Source organism: Astyanax mexicanus, chromosome 19, assembly GCF_023375975.1.
Source record: "Astyanax mexicanus isolate ESR-SI-001 chromosome 19, AstMex3_surface, whole genome shotgun sequence".
In the NCBI taxonomy this organism is placed as follows: Eukaryota; Metazoa; Chordata; class Actinopteri; order Characiformes; family Acestrorhamphidae; genus Astyanax; species Astyanax mexicanus.
The window spans coordinates 28,716,321-28,739,488 of NC_064426.1; the positions used below are offsets into that span (position 1 = coordinate 28,716,321).

At 37.7% G+C, this 23,168-nt stretch overlaps 1 protein-coding gene across 3 annotated transcripts in view; it reads right to left on the bottom strand.

Annotated features, from left to right (window-relative positions):
* The window catches only part of tbc1d16 (TBC1 domain family, member 16), a 78,589-nt gene that overhangs the window by 39,419 nt on the left and 16,002 nt on the right, over nt 1-23,168 (bottom strand). For all 3 annotated transcript variants that reach the window (XR_002650463.2, XR_002650462.2, XM_022673758.2), the window contains exons 3-4: nt 22,379-22,790; nt 5,408-5,599 (exon numbers count right to left, since the gene is read on the bottom strand). Coding sequence is in view for 1 of the 3 variants with exons in the window: in XM_022673758.2 (XP_022529479.2) it covers nt 5,408-5,599; nt 22,379-22,790 (604 nt within the window). In the remaining 2 variants the exon portion in view is untranslated. The remainder of the gene's footprint in view (nt 1-5,407; nt 5,600-22,378; nt 22,791-23,168) is intronic.

Genomic DNA, 23,168 nt, shown 5'->3' on the forward strand with positions numbered 1-23,168 from the left:
CTCTTTATCTTTATCAATCTCTCTAGCTGTTCAACTCTCCATCTATCTCTACTCTTTATCAGTTTCTCCATCTATCCATCTCCCCATCTGTATCAATCCCTCCATCTATCTCTAAATCTTTATCAATTTGTTCATCTATCTCTCATCCATCCACCTCTATCTATCTATCTATCTATCTATCTATCTATCTATCTATCTATCTATCTATCTATCTATCTATCTATCTATCCCCATCTTTATCAGTCTCTCCATCTATCTTTCCATCCATCCATCTCTATATCTCCATCTATCTCTCTATCTCTCTATCTCTCTATCTATCCATCTCTCCATCTATTCATCTATTCATCTCTCTACTTTTTATCTTTATCAGTATCTCCATCTATCCATCTCCCCATCTGTATCAATCCCTCCATCTATCTCTAAATCTTTATCAATTTGTTCATCTATCTCTCATCCATCCACCTCTATCTATCTATCTATCTATCTATCTATCTATCTATCTATCTATCTATCTATCTATCTATCTATCTATCTATCTATCTATCTATCTATCTATCCCCATCTTTATCAGTCTCTCCATCTATCTTTCCATCCATCCATCTCTATATCTCCATCTATCTCTCTATCTCTCTATCTCTCTATCTATCCATCTCTCCATCTATTCATCTATTCATCTCTCTACTTTTTATCTTTATCAGTATCTCCATCTATCCATCTCCCCATCTGTATCAATCCCCCATCTATCTCTAGATCTTTATCAATTTGTTCATCTATCTCTCATCCATCCACCTCTATCTATCTATCTATCTATCTATCTATCTATCTATCTATCTATCTATCTATCTATCTATCTATCTATCTATCTATCTATCTATACTCTTCATCTTAATCAGTTTCTTCATTCATCCTCCTGTCTCTCTCTACTGTTCATTTTTATTAATCCATCTATCTTTCTTCATCTCTCCATCTCTCCATCCATCCATCCATCCATCTCTCTCTCTCTCTCTCTCTCTCTCTCACAAATCACAAATATCTGCACATTTTGAACTGATAGAGAACATTTTGCAGGTGACTGACGTAAGAGCGATTCTACAGTAGATGTGGTCGATATGCACCTAAAATTATAGTAGCACCATTTTTCAGGGTATTTTTGTGATAGTTATATTATTGGTGATATAAAAAGACTGTTTTTTTTTGTTTTATTAATTTCAATAACATACTGCTAGATTTTATTTAGTATAATTATAAGAGCTCCACACATTCAGTAGAAACAAAAACAAATCTATAAATGTCTGTCTATTTTATAAACTTCACAAGATTTGTAGTGTAACAAAATAAAGTAATAAAGTATTTATTGCATGCATATAATCTGCAAACAATGAATTAAAGGTAAATACAATGAAAATCAACAAACACAGAACTGCTTTCAAGAATATCACTAATATCACAATATGGATTTTTTTTTTATTGTGTCAAATGTTTGGGTATGATGTAATATGTTACAACCGTTTTCTAGAGCTGTGAAAAAATAGGAAAACCTAAAAGTAAAGGTTAGAACACTATGACATTTATTACTGAGTGAGCAGCATTTTAGATCGAGCATGGTTTCTGTATACATGCATCTCTATATTATAATATAGTTTTATAACGACAGATCACATTCCATCATCTTATATGCATACTTTAAGTCCCTCCTTTCGCCTTGTTGTGTGTGATCTACTTGTATCACCACGAGAAAGGTGTGCATTTGATTTTTATTGGACATTCTAATACTCTAAAAAGCAATTTAGCAAGGCTTACTTACAAATTACCTGTTACAAATGACTTATTGGAAAAATGTCTCTACAACTTCCACTGTAGGGATTATACAGCAGTAATAAATAATTTCTTTTTGACTGTATCTCTACTCCCTTTGCAGTCTGAAACTTCCCTTCTAGCTAAACACCTTCACTCCCTATTCTCTAGTGGGATCTCCCATAAATTACCAAAATCCCCTGTGTGGTCCAGCATGCAGGGAACTGTTGTATAACTGGAATGCACCTAGCTAAGGGACTGTTATCAAAGAAAAATAAAACGTCATTTGTTGAAACATGGGTTGTTGGAAATGAGAAAATGTACTAATTGTTGTCTATGCTACCTTCTGGCTCTCTTCTTTTAGTAAAGCTGTTATAGACCTTATCAGACCTCTCTATCTTTCTCTTTTTCCTCAGTTTCACTGAAGAAAGATTGACGAACACCCTAGCCCCAATCCCCCCAGCCAGACTTACAGTAACGATGGGCTCTAATTACTGCTATTACTGCCACCTTTGACTATTATCATTAATTTCTTTTCTTTTTTGCTAGCAATCCTGTGATTATACAGGCACTCTTTAGCACAGGGGTCGACAATTAAGTTTGTGCCGCGGGCCAGATATTTTCCATTTTTCGGCTTTTACATTCTCCAAGCCATTACGTGGCGGGCCATGAAAAAAAATGTGTTTTGGAAAATGAAGTGTAATGGGATATATGTAATAAGTGCTACAGACTAGTAGCTCTCCAGCCCAGAGGGTTGTTGAACCCAACTGCAGAACAGTAAAGCCAAGAAAAAAGGAAAAAAATAAATAAATAAACACACCGGTCTAATATACTATGGCTGCTCCGGCTAGTGAATTTGGACAAAAAAACGACCTTATAAGGAGATAGGGAGCTTAAAAACGGGCAGAAAAATGAGAAAGGGTGGAAACTAAAGTCACGCTGAGCACTACAGAGAGAGACAGGGGAGGGATGTAAACAAAAGCTCACCAGAGAAGCATTTATTATTATTTTTTTTTCATTATAGTTCATAAAAGTTCAAACAACTTTACAGGCCAGATGTTTCACGCCTATTGCCGACCTCTGCTTTAGCAGAATAATAATAATAATATTATTATTTTTTTTTTTTTAGTTTGTTTGTTTAATAGTTTTGTATTATTGCTTTTTAACTTATTTAGATTTTCTTTTATTGTTATTATTATTATTTTAATTATTCTTATTGCTTTTATTTTTTTTTACTTCCTTTATTTATTTGTATTTTTATTGTATTATGTAAAAGTTAGTTTTAGCTAATTTTAACTCATTTTTGTTGTATTAGTCTCATTTTCTTTTGATCTTAATTTTTTATCAACTAAACCATACTTTATTATAATCATTAATGTTATTTTTTTTCTATTTTATTCTTATTTCTGTCATGTCAATTCCTGTTTTTGTAAATGCTCGGCTACATTGAAAATGAGGGTTGCCCTCAATGTACATCCGAGTCAAAATAAAGGTTGATTGATTGAACAGATAGTGTATGTGGTACAAAGAATAACCAAGGACCAAAGGAGGATGGGTCCTCCCAGTGAGTCATTGTTCCTCCCAAAGTTTCCCCAGGAAGTTTTTTTCACTTGGGTTTTTTTGTTAATGTTTTAGGCACTGTTGATTTGTGAGTTGAGTACTGTTGAGTTGTTTTGTGATCTATTAAATTGAATTAAATGATTTAAGATAAGCTATGGCTAAATATACTGAAGCAGTCATGAGGTTTTCTGGCACTCTTCATCATGACCACTGGCACGGCAGAGCTGTGACCGCCGGTTGAGTTATCACACCAGCTGCACACTGAGGGGACAGTACCTGAGAGCAAAGGACCAGAGTGATAGCTTTCACAGCAAATATTTATGCCTGGTGTGGCCACATGTGTGAAGCCACAGCGAGTCACTTACTAAAGAAAAAAAAAGAAAAGTCCTTGGTGTGAGAGTCCCTGAGAGAAACTTGTGAAATGAAGATCAAAATATTCTGACCAAAAAAAAGTCTACACCCAGATTTAAGTAAGTAAATGATGTTGGGTTGAAGCTGAAGTTGGTCTACAGGTCTAGGTTCAGCAACAGTATGTGCTGAAAGAATGAGGTCAGCTGACTACCTGAATATACTGAATATAGACCAGGTTATTCCATCAATGGATGTTTTCTTCCCTGACGGCGCGAACATATTCCAAGATGACAATGTCAGGATTCATGGGGCTGGAATTTTGAAAGAGTGATTCAGGGAGCATGAGATCATCATTTTCACACATGGATTGAGAGAGTTCACCACAGAGTCCAGATCTTAACCTCATTGAGAATCTTTGGGATGTGCTGGATGGAGGAGACTTTGTGCAGTGGTCAGACTCTACCATCATCAATGCTGCTGCAAGATCTTGGTGAAAAAAATAAATGCAACACTGGATTGAAATAAATCTTGTGACATTGCAGAACAGTGAATGTGTGCTGCAATCCAAGCTAAAGGCGGTCCAACCAAATATTAGAGTGTTTGACCTTTTCTTTTTTTTTTTCTTTGGCCAGGCAGTGTAGTTTGAAAACACTCACCAGCTAAATAGATTGGAAGGATGCAATGCTTTAAACACTGCATTGAAGAAAAATGCTGTAAATGCATTCAATTACAATGTTAACTACAGAGAAACTGCAGCTCAGCAGGCATCGCAGGTTATGAAGGTGTTGCTATATGGTGGAATTCAATTCTTTAATTAAGGCTTTTAGGACAAATGCTATAAACGCATTAAATTGCAATGTAAACTAAACTAGAGACTAGAGAATACAGTTCCTGCAGATACTGTGAATGTGATTGCAATAGGTGAAATAGGTGTTGGTTGCTAAGGTGTCGCTAGGTGGATGCAAAGGTGTTGCTATGTGGTGAAACAGAGCTGTTGGGATTCACATACTTCAAAAGCTTCAACACTGCATTAGGACAAAAGCTGTAGATGCATTCAGTTACGGCGTAAACTAGATTAGACACTAGAAAGTCTAGGTCCTGCAGAAACTGCGAGTGTGAATGCAGCTTAAAAGAGCTGCTGTGGTTGCTAAGGTGTCGCTAGGTGGTTGCAAAGGTGTTGCTAGAGACTAGAGAGTGCAGTTCCTGCAGATACTTACGTTAATAGAGGCTAATACGTTAATAGAGGCTAATAGAGCTGTGTCCACAAACTTTTGGTAAAATGTTGGAATCTAAAAACTTTGGGCTATATGGTGGAATGCTAATACACTTAACAGGGTTGCACTGTACATATTATTACTAATATCAGAAATATTAGTGATTAAGCGAAAGGACCGAATGATTTATAAGATTTTATTTTATGTTAATTTATTGTAAACTATACTGTGCTTATACTTTTAAAACCTGGTGTTTAGTCTTTTGTCGTTTTTTTTTTTAGCTAAAACCAAAAAAAAATTAAAATAAAAAATAAATTCTGTCCATATAAATCAGCTGAATCTCAAATTACATTTCTATGATCTAAACTGCGCAAACTATTGGAAATAGGGGGCCGTCGACATTTTTTTTTTATTAAAATCACATGTAAATATTTGACTATATTTGTATATACATAGCTTTTGTAGTAAGTGTTGCTAGGAGACCATACCTGAAGAAGAGTCGTAGTGACCTCATGTGGCCGAGGTCCACTCTGAACACACCGCACAGCTGCTCTAGGGCCAGGACCTTCTGCTGCTCCTCCCACCGGACGCCCTGCGATTGGCTGCTCTCCGAGGGGGCGTGGCTGTCCAAGCTGGAGGCGGAGCTTGCAGAGTGAGTCATGGACTCATCACACATCTCCCTGGACAAAAAAAGGTATAAATTTCAGAAATGAATGATGCACTGTGTGAGAATGCTCGTGGATATCCTGATGCTGATGTAGATCAATATCAGATCCTAAATCGAAGATTTCTCTGCACTTATTTTTCCCTGAATAAGAAGTAGTTTGGTGTGAGTGTTCACTACGGACCTCTGCCTCACTCTGCCTCTAGCTTAGTTAGGTGATCATGTGATCACAATCTGCAGTGTAAAGAGCTACTTCAGCTGCAGCACACGGGTAATGCAGTTTAAGTTAGCTGTTATTTATGATGTTATCACAGCTCTTTTTATGTGTCTATCAAGAAAACTCATGATATCTCGATGCATCGGCAGCAGCTCGGAAAAAACCTCGGCAGCACCCTTCTAGGGTCGCAGGCACCACTGGTGATGGGGACACACAAAGGGGTGGGACAATTGGAAAATGTAAATTTTTTTTTATTTTTTTTTATCTGTTACAGTACAGAAAATACTGATTTCATGAAATTATAATTAGAAAATCTAAACAGCGAGATTTAACGACGGGAGTACAACACTGCTATCTAGTGTATAAACGTATACCATTCCGACACCCTATTGGTTTATACTGTGATCCATCACATCTGCACACGTCACGCCCCCACACCCCCACCCCCCCACACACTCCAGCAAGAACATAGCAGACTTATGCAGCCTAGTATGAAGATGATCCGAGACTCAAGAGAACTCCAGACAAACTCCAGTCCAACTAAGCCTCTTTAATATATTTACATTCTACTAAAATACATTCATTACAATGAACATATATGCAGCTGAAACAGATACAAATCTAGTGCATCCCAAATGTATCAACATTACGAGGGGTAGTGCACTATAAGACTCTGTGGCTCGCTCTAAGCTTTTGTACTTAATGGCTTTATTTTTTTCCACATACATTACTTTTACTATTATACTTTCAGTAGTTTTAAAACTGAAACAGTACTTTTACACTTTTACTTTAAGAGTAAAAAGCTTGAGTTGATTTTAAACACTAGTGTCTATACTTCTACCTCTGCACCTGATGCTGTGCTAATATACTGCGAGGCTAATCCAAAAATAACTGTTCTCTCACCGTAATTCCCAGTGAGTTCATATCTCAATACAGGATAACTGGGCAGAGATTAATCTGTTCCACAGCTGGGTCCAGTGTGTGGAGTTTGAGGAGGCAGAGGGGTGGGCTAGAGGGTGGGGGGTGTGTGTGAGGGGGGCTGTTTCTTTGTGTGTGTAAGTGTATGTGACTGAGGGGACAGAGAATGAGAAGAATGTGGGAAAGTTACTGTGTTGGCAGGAGCAAAGCGGAGACACAAATCAGACACACTGCCAGCGAGTTTCCCCCGTCATGCCCATCTCTCTCTCCCTCCCTCTTTTTCCTTTTCCCTCTCTCTCTCTCTCTCTCTCGCTCTCGCTCTGCTTGTTTTTCCCAGAGCCGTAACCTGAGCCGCGGCCTCCCGCTCTCTCTAACTGAGCGTAGCTAACAGGCCTGCTGCACCTCCAGACACATCCGTGTCAGAACGGCGCACCGGCAAGCCTGTGGCTGTGTGGTATTTGAGAGGACGTTCCGAGAGCAAAACCAAAACAAGATCGCATTCAGAGCCATATGGCGCGGCCTGTGGAGTACGGGGTAGAGCGGCTTTAGCTTTCCCGCTGTCCTAGTAATAATATATCTATTATAATAATAAGTCAATCGATTATAAAAAATTATCAGATTAATCACAACAATATTCTGTGATTAACTTGCGATTATAATAAATATTTAAATGTAAATAAAATAATTAATGTAAGAAATGTAAAATGCAATTATATCTATCTTAGTGGTGTAAGTTAAAATACTAGTATATACTTGTTCGTTAGAGAGGAGATAAAAAAAATACTTTTATTACAAACATCAGCTTGGTTGTGAGGATTTCTGAATGAATTTAAACTTTAATTTCTGAACTTAATTTGCTAAGTATAAAAGGGCGTTTTCACACCTGTAGTTTTTAGGTTTCTATGGTCCAGATCAGATCAGTTGATGAGTACGTTTACTTGGAGCGTTTCTCCCTCTGTTTGGTTTGTTTTCACACAGTCACAAACCTAAACGCACCAAAACGCGCACCAATTAGACCTGTCACGATAAAAACATTTTCAGGACGATATATTGTCCCAGAAATTATTGCGATAAACGATAATATTGTAATTTTAAAGGAGCACTATAGAAAATGCTTTTTTCTGCTTCTGTGCTCCCGAAGGAGCTTTGAAACAGTGTGCCACATAATAAAATACCAGCATAATAATACTATTACACCATTTTACAGTTAAACTAACTTTTTATTATTGAGAGCAGACATTGGGCTTTTAATATTGTATATATGTTTTAATGTCTAAATAACTAAAACAAATTAAGTAAAGCCATCCTGGGAATCTGTGAGGTCTGAGAAAACTGCATTAAATATTAAATAACAGAAAGCAGCAACATATCGATTAATTAACTCTGGACACAGAGGCACCTGCAGATTCCTTTTTCTGATGATATATGTATAATATGCTGTAAAACACACATTAGCGTCCAAAGACACAAGTGTCCATATGATCACACAGATGACTCAGCAGACCAGAGCTCTTGCTATAAATGTAATTTTTAATGTAACTGTCAGACAAATTCAGAGCAAGGAACACCAACATGTTTACTGTGTGGAGTTTGAGGCAGGATCTCTCTGGGGGAACAATATTCATATTCAATATTCAGCTCGGAAAGTTGGGCTGGATGGTTGTGCTTAAAATGAGATCTCAGCTTCGTTTCCCCTGTTTTGAAATAAAGTAAAAACACCGGCTCATTTGCGCTGATGGTTCTCCTTGCTCATTTGGCTCAAAGCCAAAATACTCCCACACCGGAGCCATAAGTCCATCCGGAATTCTAAAAAACCTACTAAACCTTCTCTAAAGCGGTGTAGTTTAGAGAAAGTCCTATTTGCCTCGAATATGTTCGCAAGCTAATGCTGGCTAATGCTCAAAAAAATGATCATACGATAAGCCGATAACATAGTTATCGCGACAGGCCTAGCACCAATATACCACTTGAGCACATTCTCTCCTCTGATTGGTTTAGAGCTGTCTGGTGCAGGAGCTAGAAAGTAAATATAGAAGATTCTGTGTTCCAGCACGTATATATGTATCTGTAGCAGTGTGAAGCTGCTTTCATACAGAATGCTGACAATTTGACAAGTGTTTTTTTTTTTTTGCAGCGCGTATGTGTTAAAAAAGTCACACTACTGCTGAATGAAGCACTGACTGCACTCTTAGTGTGTAAACAGCATGGAGCAGCAGAGACAGCGTTTGTTCATAGCAGTGTATTATTTGGCTAATTAAGCTGATTTCGCTGCGCCTTATCAGCTGTTTACATACATTTTAATTGTCAGGGCTTTCCAGATTCTACCAATGAAGTGTGGAGCTACTTTTAGCATGGATAACGGTGTAAAAAGCGGTTTATCTGCAGGGGCAAAATATGCCCCCTAACACCCTGTTTGGAGAAACTGTACAAAATTGCTGGATCTTGGAAAGCTGCAAGAGAGCAGAGGTGGGCTATTCAACAAAGGTAAGTATCCTTTATCATGTTTTACTACACCAAAATCAATTTTACTCCAGAGTTCACCTTTAAACAACAGAATTTCATAATAACAGAGAATCTAATTATGCTCAGCTCTGTTCTGTGGGATGTAGGGGTGGGCAATATTATATCGTATACAGTATATCATGACACAGAAATATCATGATATTAAAAATCCATATTGTGATAATAGGGCTGTTCTGTCTTAAAAGTAGTCTATTATTTACTGTGAAGCTTTAGGTGTATTTATTGTATAATTGTTTTAGTTTGCAGTTTATATGCATGCACTAAATATTCTGCAATATTATTTGCTGCATTATATTATTTTATGCTATATTATTTATTTTGCCACATTATGATTATGCTGTTATACTATTATACAATATTCCTGAAATGAATGAATTATTTTAGTTTTCTTATATCGCCAAGTATATCGTTATCGCAAAAATACCCTGAAATATCGTGATATTATTTTAGAGCCATATCGCCCACCCCTAGTGGGATGTGTCTGTGGGGACTGATGCACTAAATGTGGATATGAGGGGATGACTCTGTCAGACACAGTCAATCAAAATTCGCTTCAAAGATGTATTTATAACTGTGTAAATCTGTGTATATGGCACACATTATCCCACTACCACAGATTAGTTCATACAAAAGGTAACACCTCAATATTAATTTACATTCCAATATGTCAGGACTTTTGGCAAACTTAATATTAGTGCTGGACAATATTGTGGAAAAAAATAATCTCAATATTCTTTAAATATATGAGCGATTCTCAATTTAGATTTGTAGTTCTTACACATCTACATTAAAGTGATGAAAAAGCTATTGTTTCCTTTAAAACAATCATTGAAATTAAATGTACCAGTTAAAGAATAGGAAGAAGCCTCCTTTAACATCACATTCAGCTTTTTATATTAAACACCATGCAAATATATCCTCCTGGTATTTCATTTTATGAAAAAGGTACAATATAAAAATTACTTCAATATAAATAATTCTTTACAGGTTTCTGACAGAAGCAAATATATCTACTAAAATTCACTCTGCAGCTTCTATATGTAAAGATGTTCAGTCTCTATTGTTCCATTTTTAAAAAACATATTAAAACAGTAAATCGATTAATCAAGCAAATTTGATTAACATCCCAGCCCTACTTAATATTAAAATGAATGCAGAAAGATTTTATTCCAAGTAATTTTAAAGAATTCCTCACAAATTATTTTACTAGGAAATTATGACACAATGTAAAGAAAAATAACTAAAACAACCAAATAGTTTCCTGTAAAGATGCAGAAATATCAATATCAATTAATCCTCATAAAAAACATCAATATCAAGAATATGCACTTTCACCATATCCATAGTTTATATCTAGAATACAATACAGCTTTGGTGTCCTGCCAAAAGAAGACATTTTCCCTATGATTTCACCATAAAATTAACAATTAAATAACAAAGACATCTATAGGATTTTACCAACATTCCAATTTAATTTTCTTTAGAAATAGTTTTATTTTCTAGGATTTTTTAGGGCAGGTGAGAATAAGTGGTGTCAGATTCCTCATTAAAACCAAGTGAGTTTTAAGAATAATTGTATTCTTAAGAACAGCTGATTAATGAGGTTATTTTAATGCAATGTAATTGGAACTCAATATATGATTTAAAAAAATAAATGAATAAATTGAATAAATAAATAAATAAATAAATAAGAAAATAGGACACACAATTAGTGCCACAAGACTGATATGCAAAACAATGATTTCTCTCTCTCTCTCTCTCTCTCTCTCTCTCTCTCTCTCGTTCTCTCTCAGTAGAGGAGTGGGAGCTCCGCTGGGATGAGGGCTCTGTGGGAGTGTTTCCGTCTCGTCTGCTGTACACAGCTCTAAATATGAACGGCCTCCAGAGATTTACAGTACAGTACACCCCACACACACACACACACACACACACACACTTTAATTAACAGAGAACACACACCTCTACTGACGGAAAGTGAGAGAGACTGTTTTTTCACCTCCACAATCAGTCTCAATGTTCACACACTCTCATACTCACATTACATACACTCCCCCCCCTCAACCACACACACACACTCCCACACATTCCCAGTGACATGTTTGCAGCTCCTTTAATGCCATCAATTAAATGTGACGCAGCTCCAGAGAGAGCAGAGAGTTCATACAGCCCAAACACTCCCAGTCACTGACAACGGCCACACACACACCCACACCCACACACACCCACTAATACAATCTCTAACACAATCTAATATTAAAAGAAAAAAAAAAGAAAGAAAGAAAGAAAGAAAGATCAGGCAGAAAGAAAACACTTTATTTAGAAAGAGAGAAAGAAAGAAAGATCAGGCAGAAAGAAAGAAAGAAATATTAGACAGAAGAAAGAAAGAAAGAAAGATCGATCAAGCAGAAAAAAGAAAGAAAGATCAAGCAGAAGAAAAAAAGAAAGAAAAAATGATTACTCTTTTTTCTTCTGCTTAATCTTTCTTTCTTCAAGATCAAGCAGAAAAAAAGAAAGATCACACAGAAGAAAGAAAGAAAGAAAGAATAAAGAAAGAAAGAAAGAAACAGAAATTATGTACGCAAGCAAACAAGAAAGAAAGAAAAATGAGAAAGAAAGAAAGATCAGAAAGAAAGAAAGAAAGATCAGGCAGAAAAAAGAAGGAAAGATCAGAAAGAAAGAAAGAGAGAAAGATCATGCAGAAAAAAGAAGGAAAGATCTGAAAGAAAGAAAGAAAGAAAGATCAGAAAGAAAGAAAGAAAGGTCAGGCAGAAAAAAGAAGGAAAGATCAGAAAGAAAGAAAGAAAGAAAGAAAGAAAGAAAGAAATAGACCGGCAATCAATAAATAGCATGAATGAAAGAAAAAAAAAAATATATATATATATATATATATATAAAGAAATCCAAAAAAAGAAAGACAGCAAGAAAAAGCATAAAATAAAGATACAATACATCTATGAGACAGTGATGAAAATAAAAAGAAAGAAAGAAATCTACAACTAGTAAAGAGTAAAGATGACGAAGGAGAAAGATGCTGATGGCTGGTTAAAGACGCTGAGGAAACTATTTCAGGTGAATCTCCCTCATGAAGACACTGAGATTAAAATACCAAGAGTGTGCAGATCTGCCCTCAAAGATAAATGTGCTAGTTAGAAGAATCTAAAGTATAAAACATATGCATGCATTCATGTATAGCTTTAATATAATCTCCAATAATAATTTAACAATGTAGAAAAACATAAAAAAGGGAAAAACACACTGAAAGAGAAGAGAAGTGTCCATTCTTTTGTCCGGTATTGTATGTATAAATAAATACAGTAGAGATGATTCAGAGAGTGAACTCTACTCGCTGGATCACATTAAAACATCTGAAGAACAGCAGTGCTGAAGAAAGCCTGCAGCCCCCCCCCCCTTCCCCCTCAGGAAAATCATCTCCCCCTCTGTGGCTCCCTCATGTGGCCTCTCATTAGCATTACACACCATATACATAAAGCTCTGGAAAAAAATAAGAGACCATGTCAGTTTCTGAATCAGTGTATCTGATTTTGCTAAGTATAGGTATATGTTTGAGTAAAATGAACATTGTTGTTTTATTCTATAAACTACAGACAACATTTCTCCCAAATTCTAAATACAAATATTGTCATTTAGAGCATTTATTTGCAGAAAATGGGAAATGGCTGAAATAACAAAAAAGATACAGAGCTTTCAGACCTCAAATAATGCAAAGAAAACAAGTTCATAATCATAAAGTTTTAGGAGTTCAGAATTCAATATCTGGTGAAATAACCCTGGTTTTTAATCACAGTTTAAAAAAAACAAACATGCATCTTGGCATGCTCTCCTCCACCAGTCTTACACACTGCTTTTGGGTAATTTTATGTCACTCCTGGTGCAAAAAATCAAGCAGTTCAGCTTGGTTTGATATTTGTGATTATCAGGGCTCCAGCAGTTGATGGCAAGCTGCATGACCGGTATTCGAACCAGTGATCTCCCGATCATGGTGGCAGTGCTTAAGGCCACTGGATCACCTGGCACCCAGCATTACAAGTTTAATATTGAAGAAATTAAGTGTACTTAGGCCTGGACAATAATTCGATATCGGTATTTATCGCGATAAGAAATGTTTCAATAACGGTGATATCACTTTTGTGGTATATCGATATGTATTATGTACAGAATCTGTCACGGACAGGCGTTTTTTACTGGCGTCAGCTCGCCGCAGAGCCAAACACATTCAGCCCCCATAGCTGTGCTACCTCAGTGCGTGATGACGCAATCACACAGGCACGTAGCCAGATAGGCTAGGCTAGGCTAGGTTAAAATGGCTAGGCTAGGCTAGGCTAGGTTAGGTTCAGGTCCGCTCCGCTACGCATCTAAAATGTCTCGAAACGGAGCCGGGACGAGCGGATCCAAGGCTAGGGTAGACTCGGTTCGGTCATCCGCTGTTTCGCTCGCCCATTCGCGCGTCCGCTCGCCCATTCGCGCGTCCGCTCGCTCATCCGCGGCTCCGCTCGCTCGTCCGCTCGCTCATCCGCGGCTCCGCTGGCCCAGCCGCGGCTCCGCTGGCCCAGTCGCGGGTCCGCTCGCTCATCCGCGCCTCCGCTCGCTCATCCGCGGGTCCGCTCGCTCATCCGCGGGTCCGCTCGCTCATCCGCGCCTCCGCTCGCTCATCCGCGGAGTGGAGCCGACAAGCAGCGTAACGTTAATACATCTAATCTGTTCCACCACCTCAAGCATCTTCACTACATACAATATTTTCCTTATACTGACTGAAGCACTTTAATAGATTATGTTGAAACTAAGTTATTTAAAGTTTATGAATCCTTTAGGTTTGTTTATTTGACGTGGATATCATGTTGAATACCTCTTGTATTCTGACTAAAGCACTTTAATAGATTATGTTGAAACTAAGTTATTTAAAGTTTATGAATCCTTTAGGTTTGTTTATTTGACGTGGATATCATGTTGAATACCTCTTGTATTCTGACTAAAGCACTTTAATAGATTATGTTGAAACTAAGTTATTTAAAGTTTATGAATCCTTTAGGTTTGTTTATTTGCCGTTGATATCATGTTGAATACCTCTTGTATTCTGGCTGAAGCACTTTAATAGATTATGTTGTCACTAAGTTATTTATAGTTGAAAAATCCTATAGGTTTGTTTATTTGACGGGAAAATCTTGTTGCTTTTATGTATATAAAGGCTTCTTGTATTATATATCCTAGTTAAAACACTTTTGTTTTAATCTGTTAAATTTGTTTACAATGAATAAGAAGCTCTGCCTCTGTTGTCATTTAAAGTTATTTTTATTTGTAATAGTTATATAGGCTTATGTTTGACAGGGATGTCATGTTATTATTTTGCTATATGCAAATAAAATTGAGCATTGATTTATTTTGACTACTTTTATTTCTAAAGTATTAAAGTTTTTGTGAAAGGAGGTTTCAAAGACTTAAAAAACATTTTCATACAGTAGTAGGTACAGATTTCCATTAGATAGATTGACACAAAAAGTGCAAATACACAGTTAAATAATAATTTAAATTTGCAGTGCAAGCTGCAGAGATTGCAGGGATTCTTTTTCTGAGGCCTTCAAAGTATTTATCGATATCAAAATTATATCGTATCGACCGAAATTTAAGGAATATATCGTGATATAAATTTTGGCCATATCGTCCAGCACTAAGTGTACTGCACTAACAGGGACGTGATTTCTGCCACAGCCAGCTGCTTTGGACAATTCTAGCCAGAGTCCACCAGTCACAATCATTATATTTAACATTATGCTTAACATAACTGCCATTAGCAAACTGTTTAACCTCACTGACAACATACCACCTCACCACTTATACCGGTGTGGGTATTATCAAGCTATTTTCGCTATTATCAATACTTTTTACGTACTATCCTATGACTTTTGGCATTCGGTCAGAGTATTCTAAAACAGTTTTCATCTTAACAAACTGGAAATCAAGGGGAAACATTACAATCAATCAATGGGAAAACTCACTCAAAGAAAATATAGAAATGGAACATCAGTGACTCCATCAGCATTTACACACAGATCACTCATACAGCACTAACTCAACAATTTTAATAATAACCATCCTATAAAGATAGGGCAGATACCTACCTTTACTATCTCTCTCTTTACCTCTTTTCTCTCTTCTCTCTCTATCTATTCCCACTCAAAATCAAACAAGGGAAAAATACTTGCTTATTTATTTCTCCATTCTTTTTCTGTAAATGTTCAGATCTATTTGTTGTTGTTTCCTAATATTTATCTTCTTTTTGCTATAATCTGTTTTTTTTTCTTTTTCCCTTCTCTTTTTCTCTTGTTGTTTACAAATGGTTTTGTTTGCTTCAATTATTTGTATTGTTATTATTATTTTTTTTCTATTCATTTATTTTTTTCTCTTCTTACCCTTTTTTTGTTTTTCACTATCCCCCACCTTTTTTCTGTTATACTTTATTTTTTTTATTCTATTATATTTGTTGTCTTCTTCTCACAATGCCCACAGTACCTAAAACTCTGTATAAACACTAAACATCAATATAATAATAATAATAATAATAATAATAATAATAATAATAATAATAATAATACCAATAATAATAATAATAATAATAATAATAATAAAAAAAAACACACACACAAAAAAAAAAAACAGTTTTAAGTACCAAGTCATAGTGTAGCATACTGTGCTTGCCTGGTGATGTTAGCCACTACGCTACATACAAAAAAAAAATAATGTTTCTATTTTTTAAAGTACAAAAATTTTAACAGACTTTTTTTTTTTAAATGATTTATCCAATAATATCCAGTTTATGCTGATTAACAATTATTCCTCCAGTTCTGCAGCTCCAAACCTGTCTTGTGCGCCCCCAAGTGGTGGAAATTTTAGTTGTGTTATGTGTTTTACTCAGATGATGTTGGAATAATATGGATTTTCCCTACAACAATCCCCATAATGAGAGCAAGCATCCACCACTCACACCTGTAACAAAGAGTAAACCCAGTCTGAGTGCTGGAACTGTGGGCGTATAGAGTCTGTCTATACTTCATATTTATTGGTTTGTAGAAAGTTATCAATCTTGAAAGGCTGGTTTGAGCTCAGTTTATCTTTATTACACCTGTGGCACAGAAATTTTTTTTTTGGACATTCTCATTTTGCAGTGGGTAACAGCTAGATTTCACGGTGCTAGGGCGACAACGGTTCATTTTTGGACTGATGTCATTAATTATGATGAGACTTTATGTTTCAGATTTTGTACGCTCTCTGTTTTCTCAAACGTTTACGTGTGATTGACCCCTCATGTTCTCATTTTTAATTCCAATGTTCTGTTGTAAGGTAGAGATTTCTAATTGTAAAATAACTAAACAAAAAGATGTCAACAAAATGAATTGGTTTGTAGAATGTTAGTTCGGTAAGTTGGTTTGCCAGGTCTATACTCAAATCTGATTTGAAAAAATCTGATTTGGCACATTCACACAGCCAGGAAAAAATCATATCTGAGCAACATTGAGCAAAAAAATCTGATTTGAGTCACTTTAGCCTGGTAATGTGAACGTATCCTAAAAAGCAGTGGCGTGCAGTGAATATAGTGAGTACCCCTTCTGCAACCTCCCCCCACCCCCGGTAAAGCAACACAGATAAAAATGATAATGACTACACATTCTCTGTCATGCCTGAGTTATATGAACTTAATACAATTTAAAAAAACGCCCACAAATACAACAGCTACAAACTAGAAAAGTGTACTATAGACCCAACAATAAATGCTTCATTTTCCTACAAGTACAGGCGTTCAACAAATATCATTCATTTGTATGACGACGGTACGCCAGAGCAGCCAAAACATTAAGTACACACAAAAACTCACCAGGCAGGCAGCCTATTATTGTGAATTAGTTTCACATTGAAGAACAGCCTTTAAAAAGGGTTTTAAATATGATGTGACACAATATCTGTTTCATAGTTTCATTTGCAGCCGCAATTCCATGATAGTTAGCTAACTACTGAATTAATCCAGCATGAGCTCCGTTTATGACTAAGCAACTCGTAACACCTCCAGCACAGCGCTAAGAAGGGGTTAGACAGTCATATATATATATATATCCTGATTAAATATTATGTAATTATTTACATGCATTTATTGTCACCCCTTCTCTGAAGGGTTAGAAGGGCCTCACTGCACACCACTGCTAAAAAGTCAGAAAGTTCGGACCAAACAAGGCAGGTGTGAAAACATCCTTAAAGTCATATTGCTCAACACATGCTATAACATTCCCACTGGTGGCAACAGCTAATATTAATCAGTGAAATAATAAATGAACAGTGCAAACTCCCCATTCTTACCTCCACTCTAGATCAAAAGGCTCACTCTAAACAATCACAATCACGTCACCTCACTTCAGCTAAACCGCTGTTCAAAGCCAGTCTGCACTTTCCTGTGGTAGAAACAGTGCCTTCAGGCCAGGCCAGCCTCTAAATGCTCGAAAGAGCAAATTAGTAAGCACCTCAACAAACCTCAACTTGAGCTACAGCCAAAAGGTAAAAAGGTTGAGTCGAAACAACTGGAAGATCAATCATCTCTCTTACAAGAACAAACGTGTGGGACTTAAATAAACTTACATTTCAGACTAAAAATCAAATTAAAAATCATTTCTATCCACTTTATCTACTTATTAAACATCGTTTTTCAACTCCAAGTAACTAGTCAATTGGTTATTGTATAAATTAAGCCCAATTCTGACTGGATTTTTTTTTTCTCTTTTTTTTAGGGGGGTCCTCTGTGATTTTATTTCCATCCGGAACGACCATGTATGTGTTTTTCTCAGACGTCCTCTGAAAAAATTATAGGCTGATTTACCTGCTATTTTTCCGCCAAACTCTGTGGTCCTCTGGTAATTTTATTCCTGTCTGGATTCACATCTCTGATTAGTCTCCTCACGTTTAGTAAAATAGCTTTTTGTCCTCTGCCACACACCGTAATTACACTTTGGGCGTGCATTTCCACGAAGATCCACTTAAAACACAACAGTGAGTGGAAATGGAGGAGCTACTGAACGTGATGTCATGTGACCGAGAAAGCCTAAAAAAAAAAATTACTGGTCCTACTGTTTTTTCAATTGCAGTCCAGATGCAAGAGTTTTATCACTGAGTAGAAGTGTAAAATATTTTTCACAGTTAACCCTACTGAGAAACTAATCCCGCCAAGATAGGTATTTAGTTTTAATTTTGAGTTTATTAAAGAAATTAAAAAATCTAGTCAAGGCACTTTTCTCCCCAATTTACACAGCCATTTACCCAACCAACTCATTAGTACTCACCCTATCACTAGTAATGCCCCAACATCACATGGGTAAAGACCAGCACATGCCTCCTCCGATACATTTGAAGTCAGACTCTGCGTCTTTTTAAACTGCTGCTGATGCAGCATTGCCGAGTACCATCACAGCGCACTCTGAGGAAAGCGCAGCGACTCGGTTCTGATACATCAGCTCACAGATGCCCTGTGCTGATCCACATCACCCTAGGAGTGATGAGGGAAAAGAAAGAGTGCCATCTACCCACCCAGAGAGAATAAGGCTAATTGTGCTTCCTTAGGGCTCCAGTTGCTGATGGCAAGCTGCATGACCAGGATTTGAACCAGCAGTTTCCTGATCATTAATGGCAGCGCCTTAGTCCGCTGGACCACTCGGAGCCCCATATATGAATTCACCATGAAGTGTTAGCTCGGGGGATGGCTTGGCAATGCTCCCACCTGTATAAGTTGTTAGGTGATATCTTGTGAGTGAGGTTAAACACTTGCCAGCGTGTTCATGGTTCACAGTGATAGCATAGTTTTATGATTCGCAGTGACTGGTTGCATCTGGCAAAATCACATAGATGCATCCACATTCAGGGCAAGAGACCCACCACACATATGCCACAGCTCAGTGCAGCGTTCTTCAGCTTCCATGGGACATGGCAAAAGTCATGGAATACGACCTACTACAGCAGGAAGCATTTAATATATACAGCTCTGGAACAAAATAAGAGATTACTTAAATTATGATGAGTTTCTTTAATTTTATTAAATTAAAAACCTCTGGAATATAATCAAGAGGAAGATGGATGATCACAAGCCATCAACCCAAACTGAACTGCTTGGATTTTACACCAGGAGTATAAGGCATAAATTCATCCAAAAGCAGTGTGTAAGACTGGTGGAGGAGAACATGCCTAGATACATGAAAACTGTGATTAAAAACCAGGGTTATTCAACCAAATATTGATTTCTGAACTCTGAAAACTTAATGAATATGAACTTGTTTTCTTTGCATTATTTGAGGTCTGAAAGCTCTGAATCTTTTTAGTTATTTTAGACATTTCTCAATTTCTGCAAATAAATGCTCTAAATGACAATATTTTAATTGGAATTTAGGAGAAATGTTGTCTGTAGTTTATAGAATAACACAATAATGTTCATTTTACTCAGAAATATACCTATAAATAGCAAAATCAGAGAAACTGATTCAGACTGATATCAGTGCTCTCTCAGCTAGAGAGTGTATGATGATTTTTTTATTACAGTGTGTAATATATACAGTTTATGCACCACAATAATGGAATATTCACCAAACCCTTCCGAGATCACCACAGCATCATGTGTAGCACATGAAGGAAATGTAATATATGAGATAGTATCCTGCTGAGGAACATAACCCTGCTAAGCTAGCATGAATTATGGATAAGCTGTGTGCTGCTAGAGTTACTGCATGCACTGCTGACCTGACCTGCTCCAGCACACCGCTTCAAACGCACCAGCACACCACAGACGCAGGAGCTTCACGCTCAGCCTTAAAATTCCAACCACAAATGTTTTGGCATTCTTTGCGTTTTCAATGGAAATGAATGCGCAATACTTGAACCATAGTCTGACACTTAGACCTTAAAAGGTCTTCAGGAAAGCTTTCAAAGAGAACGCATGGTTAATGTTTCACATTCCCGTTTAAAATGCAGGAGAGAAGAGTGAAAAAGGATACAGGGCCTTCCAATGTTGCTGCTTGTAAGTCAGAGGCAGAACCAATCAAACTATGCATTTCACCTGGGGGCGGAGCATTTCCAGAACAACAAAACCTGCATAATTAATCAGAGATACTGATGATCCTCGTTAGCGTGGTAAATGTTTTATTACAGTGTTGAACTAATGAGCTTGATCACCATATTTTTATGATACTATTTCATATTCGTTGCTGGAATTATATCAGTCAGGCATAATATTATTGTTTCTCCACCCATTGTCCTTTTTTTTTACCTCCACTGAGCATACAGGACACTTTGTAGTTCTACAATTACATACTGTAGTTCTGTATCTGTTTCACTGCATACTTATCTGCATATTTATCTACAATGGTCAGGACCCTACAGGACGAGTGTGTACAAGTGGATCAGACGCAGCAGTGCTGCTGAAGTTTTTAATCACTCACTGTGTTTCATCACTCACTGAATTAGACTCTATTAGACATTTCTACTGAGAATTAGGTATGAATTATGTTATATCGCAATTATATCAGTTTTGGCTAATTCTGCCAATATTTCACACCGATACTTGCTGACGTATTTATTGTATGTCGGAAAATGAGCGAGCAATGCTGGCCGCACTATTACAATTTGCCAACAATGGCTGCACTACACTACTAGTCTCTCTATAAAGTAGGTCTGTCATGATAACTAAACAATTCTCAGGATGCTATATGGTCCCAGAAATTATTCTTTAAAGGGGCACGACATAATTAGCTTTTTTCCTGCTTCTGGGCTCCCAAAGGAGCTTTAAAGGGGACATGAAACACTTCAAGCATTAAGTATAATTCACAAGATGTATTTTCACTCTAACAAATCTGATAAGTTTAACAGTTGTCAGTGAAGCGGAATTTAAATAATGAGCAATCTAAATGTCATTTTTTTAAGTAAGGGCAGCGCCATCTTGTCCCAGCGCTGAAAGTGACGTCACGAGGTTGGTTCCCGAACGCCTCACTACTATAATCTAGGAGTCTACCGTAAATTAATTCCTCAATAGATAATAAAATCCAAACCAAAACTCAATGCAGAGCGGGGGAGCACTTTTGTATTGCCCCTGTGTGTAGTAATACTGGGAGTAGTGAAATTTAATAGGGTGAGGAATGAGAAATATTTACTTTCACTTTCATACCTCGCCCTCGGTCAGCTAGTTATTCTTCAGCGGGGGCTCGCAGCGCTGATGCGCGAGAATCCTCCGGTTAGCTGCAATGCTAGGGGTTAGTGGCGAGCACTTTCTAGACCAGGACTATATGAAGGAGATGGGTTTGAGTCAGGAGCATTAGCGCTGGATAAATAAGCTGCAGTCCGAGGCTTTTTTCCTCCGTTTTTTATTTGTCCTCTGATCAGCTGGGATGTACAGACCGCCCGACTGAGGATAACGTTACTATGAGAGTAGCAGCTGTAGCCGCACGGAACGAGAACAACGCGCTCACCCAGCAGAGCACCGAGAGGTACCGTTACGGAAAGTCTAGATAAACTGACAATTTAAAGATAACATAGCTAGCGTTAGCTACTTTTCTTGATAACTTACCATAGCTAGCCAACGCTAGCTAACTAACTAACGCTAACTAGATGAAGCTACCCAGAAAGCCTTCTAACTTCTAAACTGAACGATTTATCAACCAAACCGCGCCTGGGTGTTTAAATATCCACTTAAATCATGTACGTTTCATTCAGTCTTAATGAACTCTGGACTTTACATGTTAAATAGCTGTGTATATAAACTAGTTGGGTTACTGGATGGCAGTAGGTTACCTGCTGTGGACGGGCTGCAGGGGTTCTGCACGGCTCCACGTAGAGAGAGAATAAACACTCCCAAAACGTCTCGCTCTCAGAAAAGCATCTGAAAAGTCCTGCTCAGGTTTATACAGGAAAGATCTCTGAGTAAATGCTCCATGTTAGCCTTAATACCAGGCCACCACGTTGGTAGGTGTAGATATATTCTTAAGCTCTATTGCTATTTTAATGGCGCAGGTGCAAGGCGTGAAAATAGACTGTTGGCGGGATGTAAGATAGCAATGAGCATCACGATGAGCCTTATTCAGGGTGTAATTAAGGGTCTCCGCTCACCTGCTCTCGTTGTCGAGGAAGACGGAGCTGGTGCTCTCTCCGAGCGCCTCGCTGACGGGGGACAGGCAGAAGGGCGAGGAGAACGTGTCCGAGTCGGACCCCAGCGTGCTGTCCCGGCTCACCTCGTCCGCAGAGAGCTCGCACGAGCCCTCGTCCCCGTCCTCCAGCTGCAGCTGCCCCAGGTTGGGCTCCCCTCCCGCCTCCTCGTCATCCTCTTCCTCCGGGGCAGGTGGTGGGCGGGGCTGTGGTGGGTGGGTGCGGCGGCGAGGGTTACGGCGTACCGGAGAGCTCTCGGGGGTGATGTAGCGCAGAGCCTCCTCGTCCTGCCGCTGGATGCGAGAGTTGGGCACCCAGGTGAGGATGAGGGTGGAGCCCAGGGTCTCGTCCTTCTCCAGGTGCACACACAGGTAACCTGAGGAAAATTAATAAAGATGCTTCAGTTACTTAAAAAAATTAATCACTAAAAATGATGATAAAATAGGTATTATTTTATCAAATCACTATTTTCACACCATGAACCATTTAAGTGCTTGCTCTTCCTTTCCTGGAGCGGTCCTGATGAGGACGTTTTCCTCATTATAGCGTTTTTGATGGTCTTTGCGACTGCACTTGAGTTTTTTTTCCAGATTAACTGACCTTTATTTCCTAAAGTATTCTTTAGTATTCATATTTAGTTGAGTAGTTCTTGTCATAATATGGATTAGAACAGTACACAAATATGGCTATTCACTGTATACCAACTCTACCTCTTCACAACTTTACAACTGATGCTCTCAAACACATTAAGAGA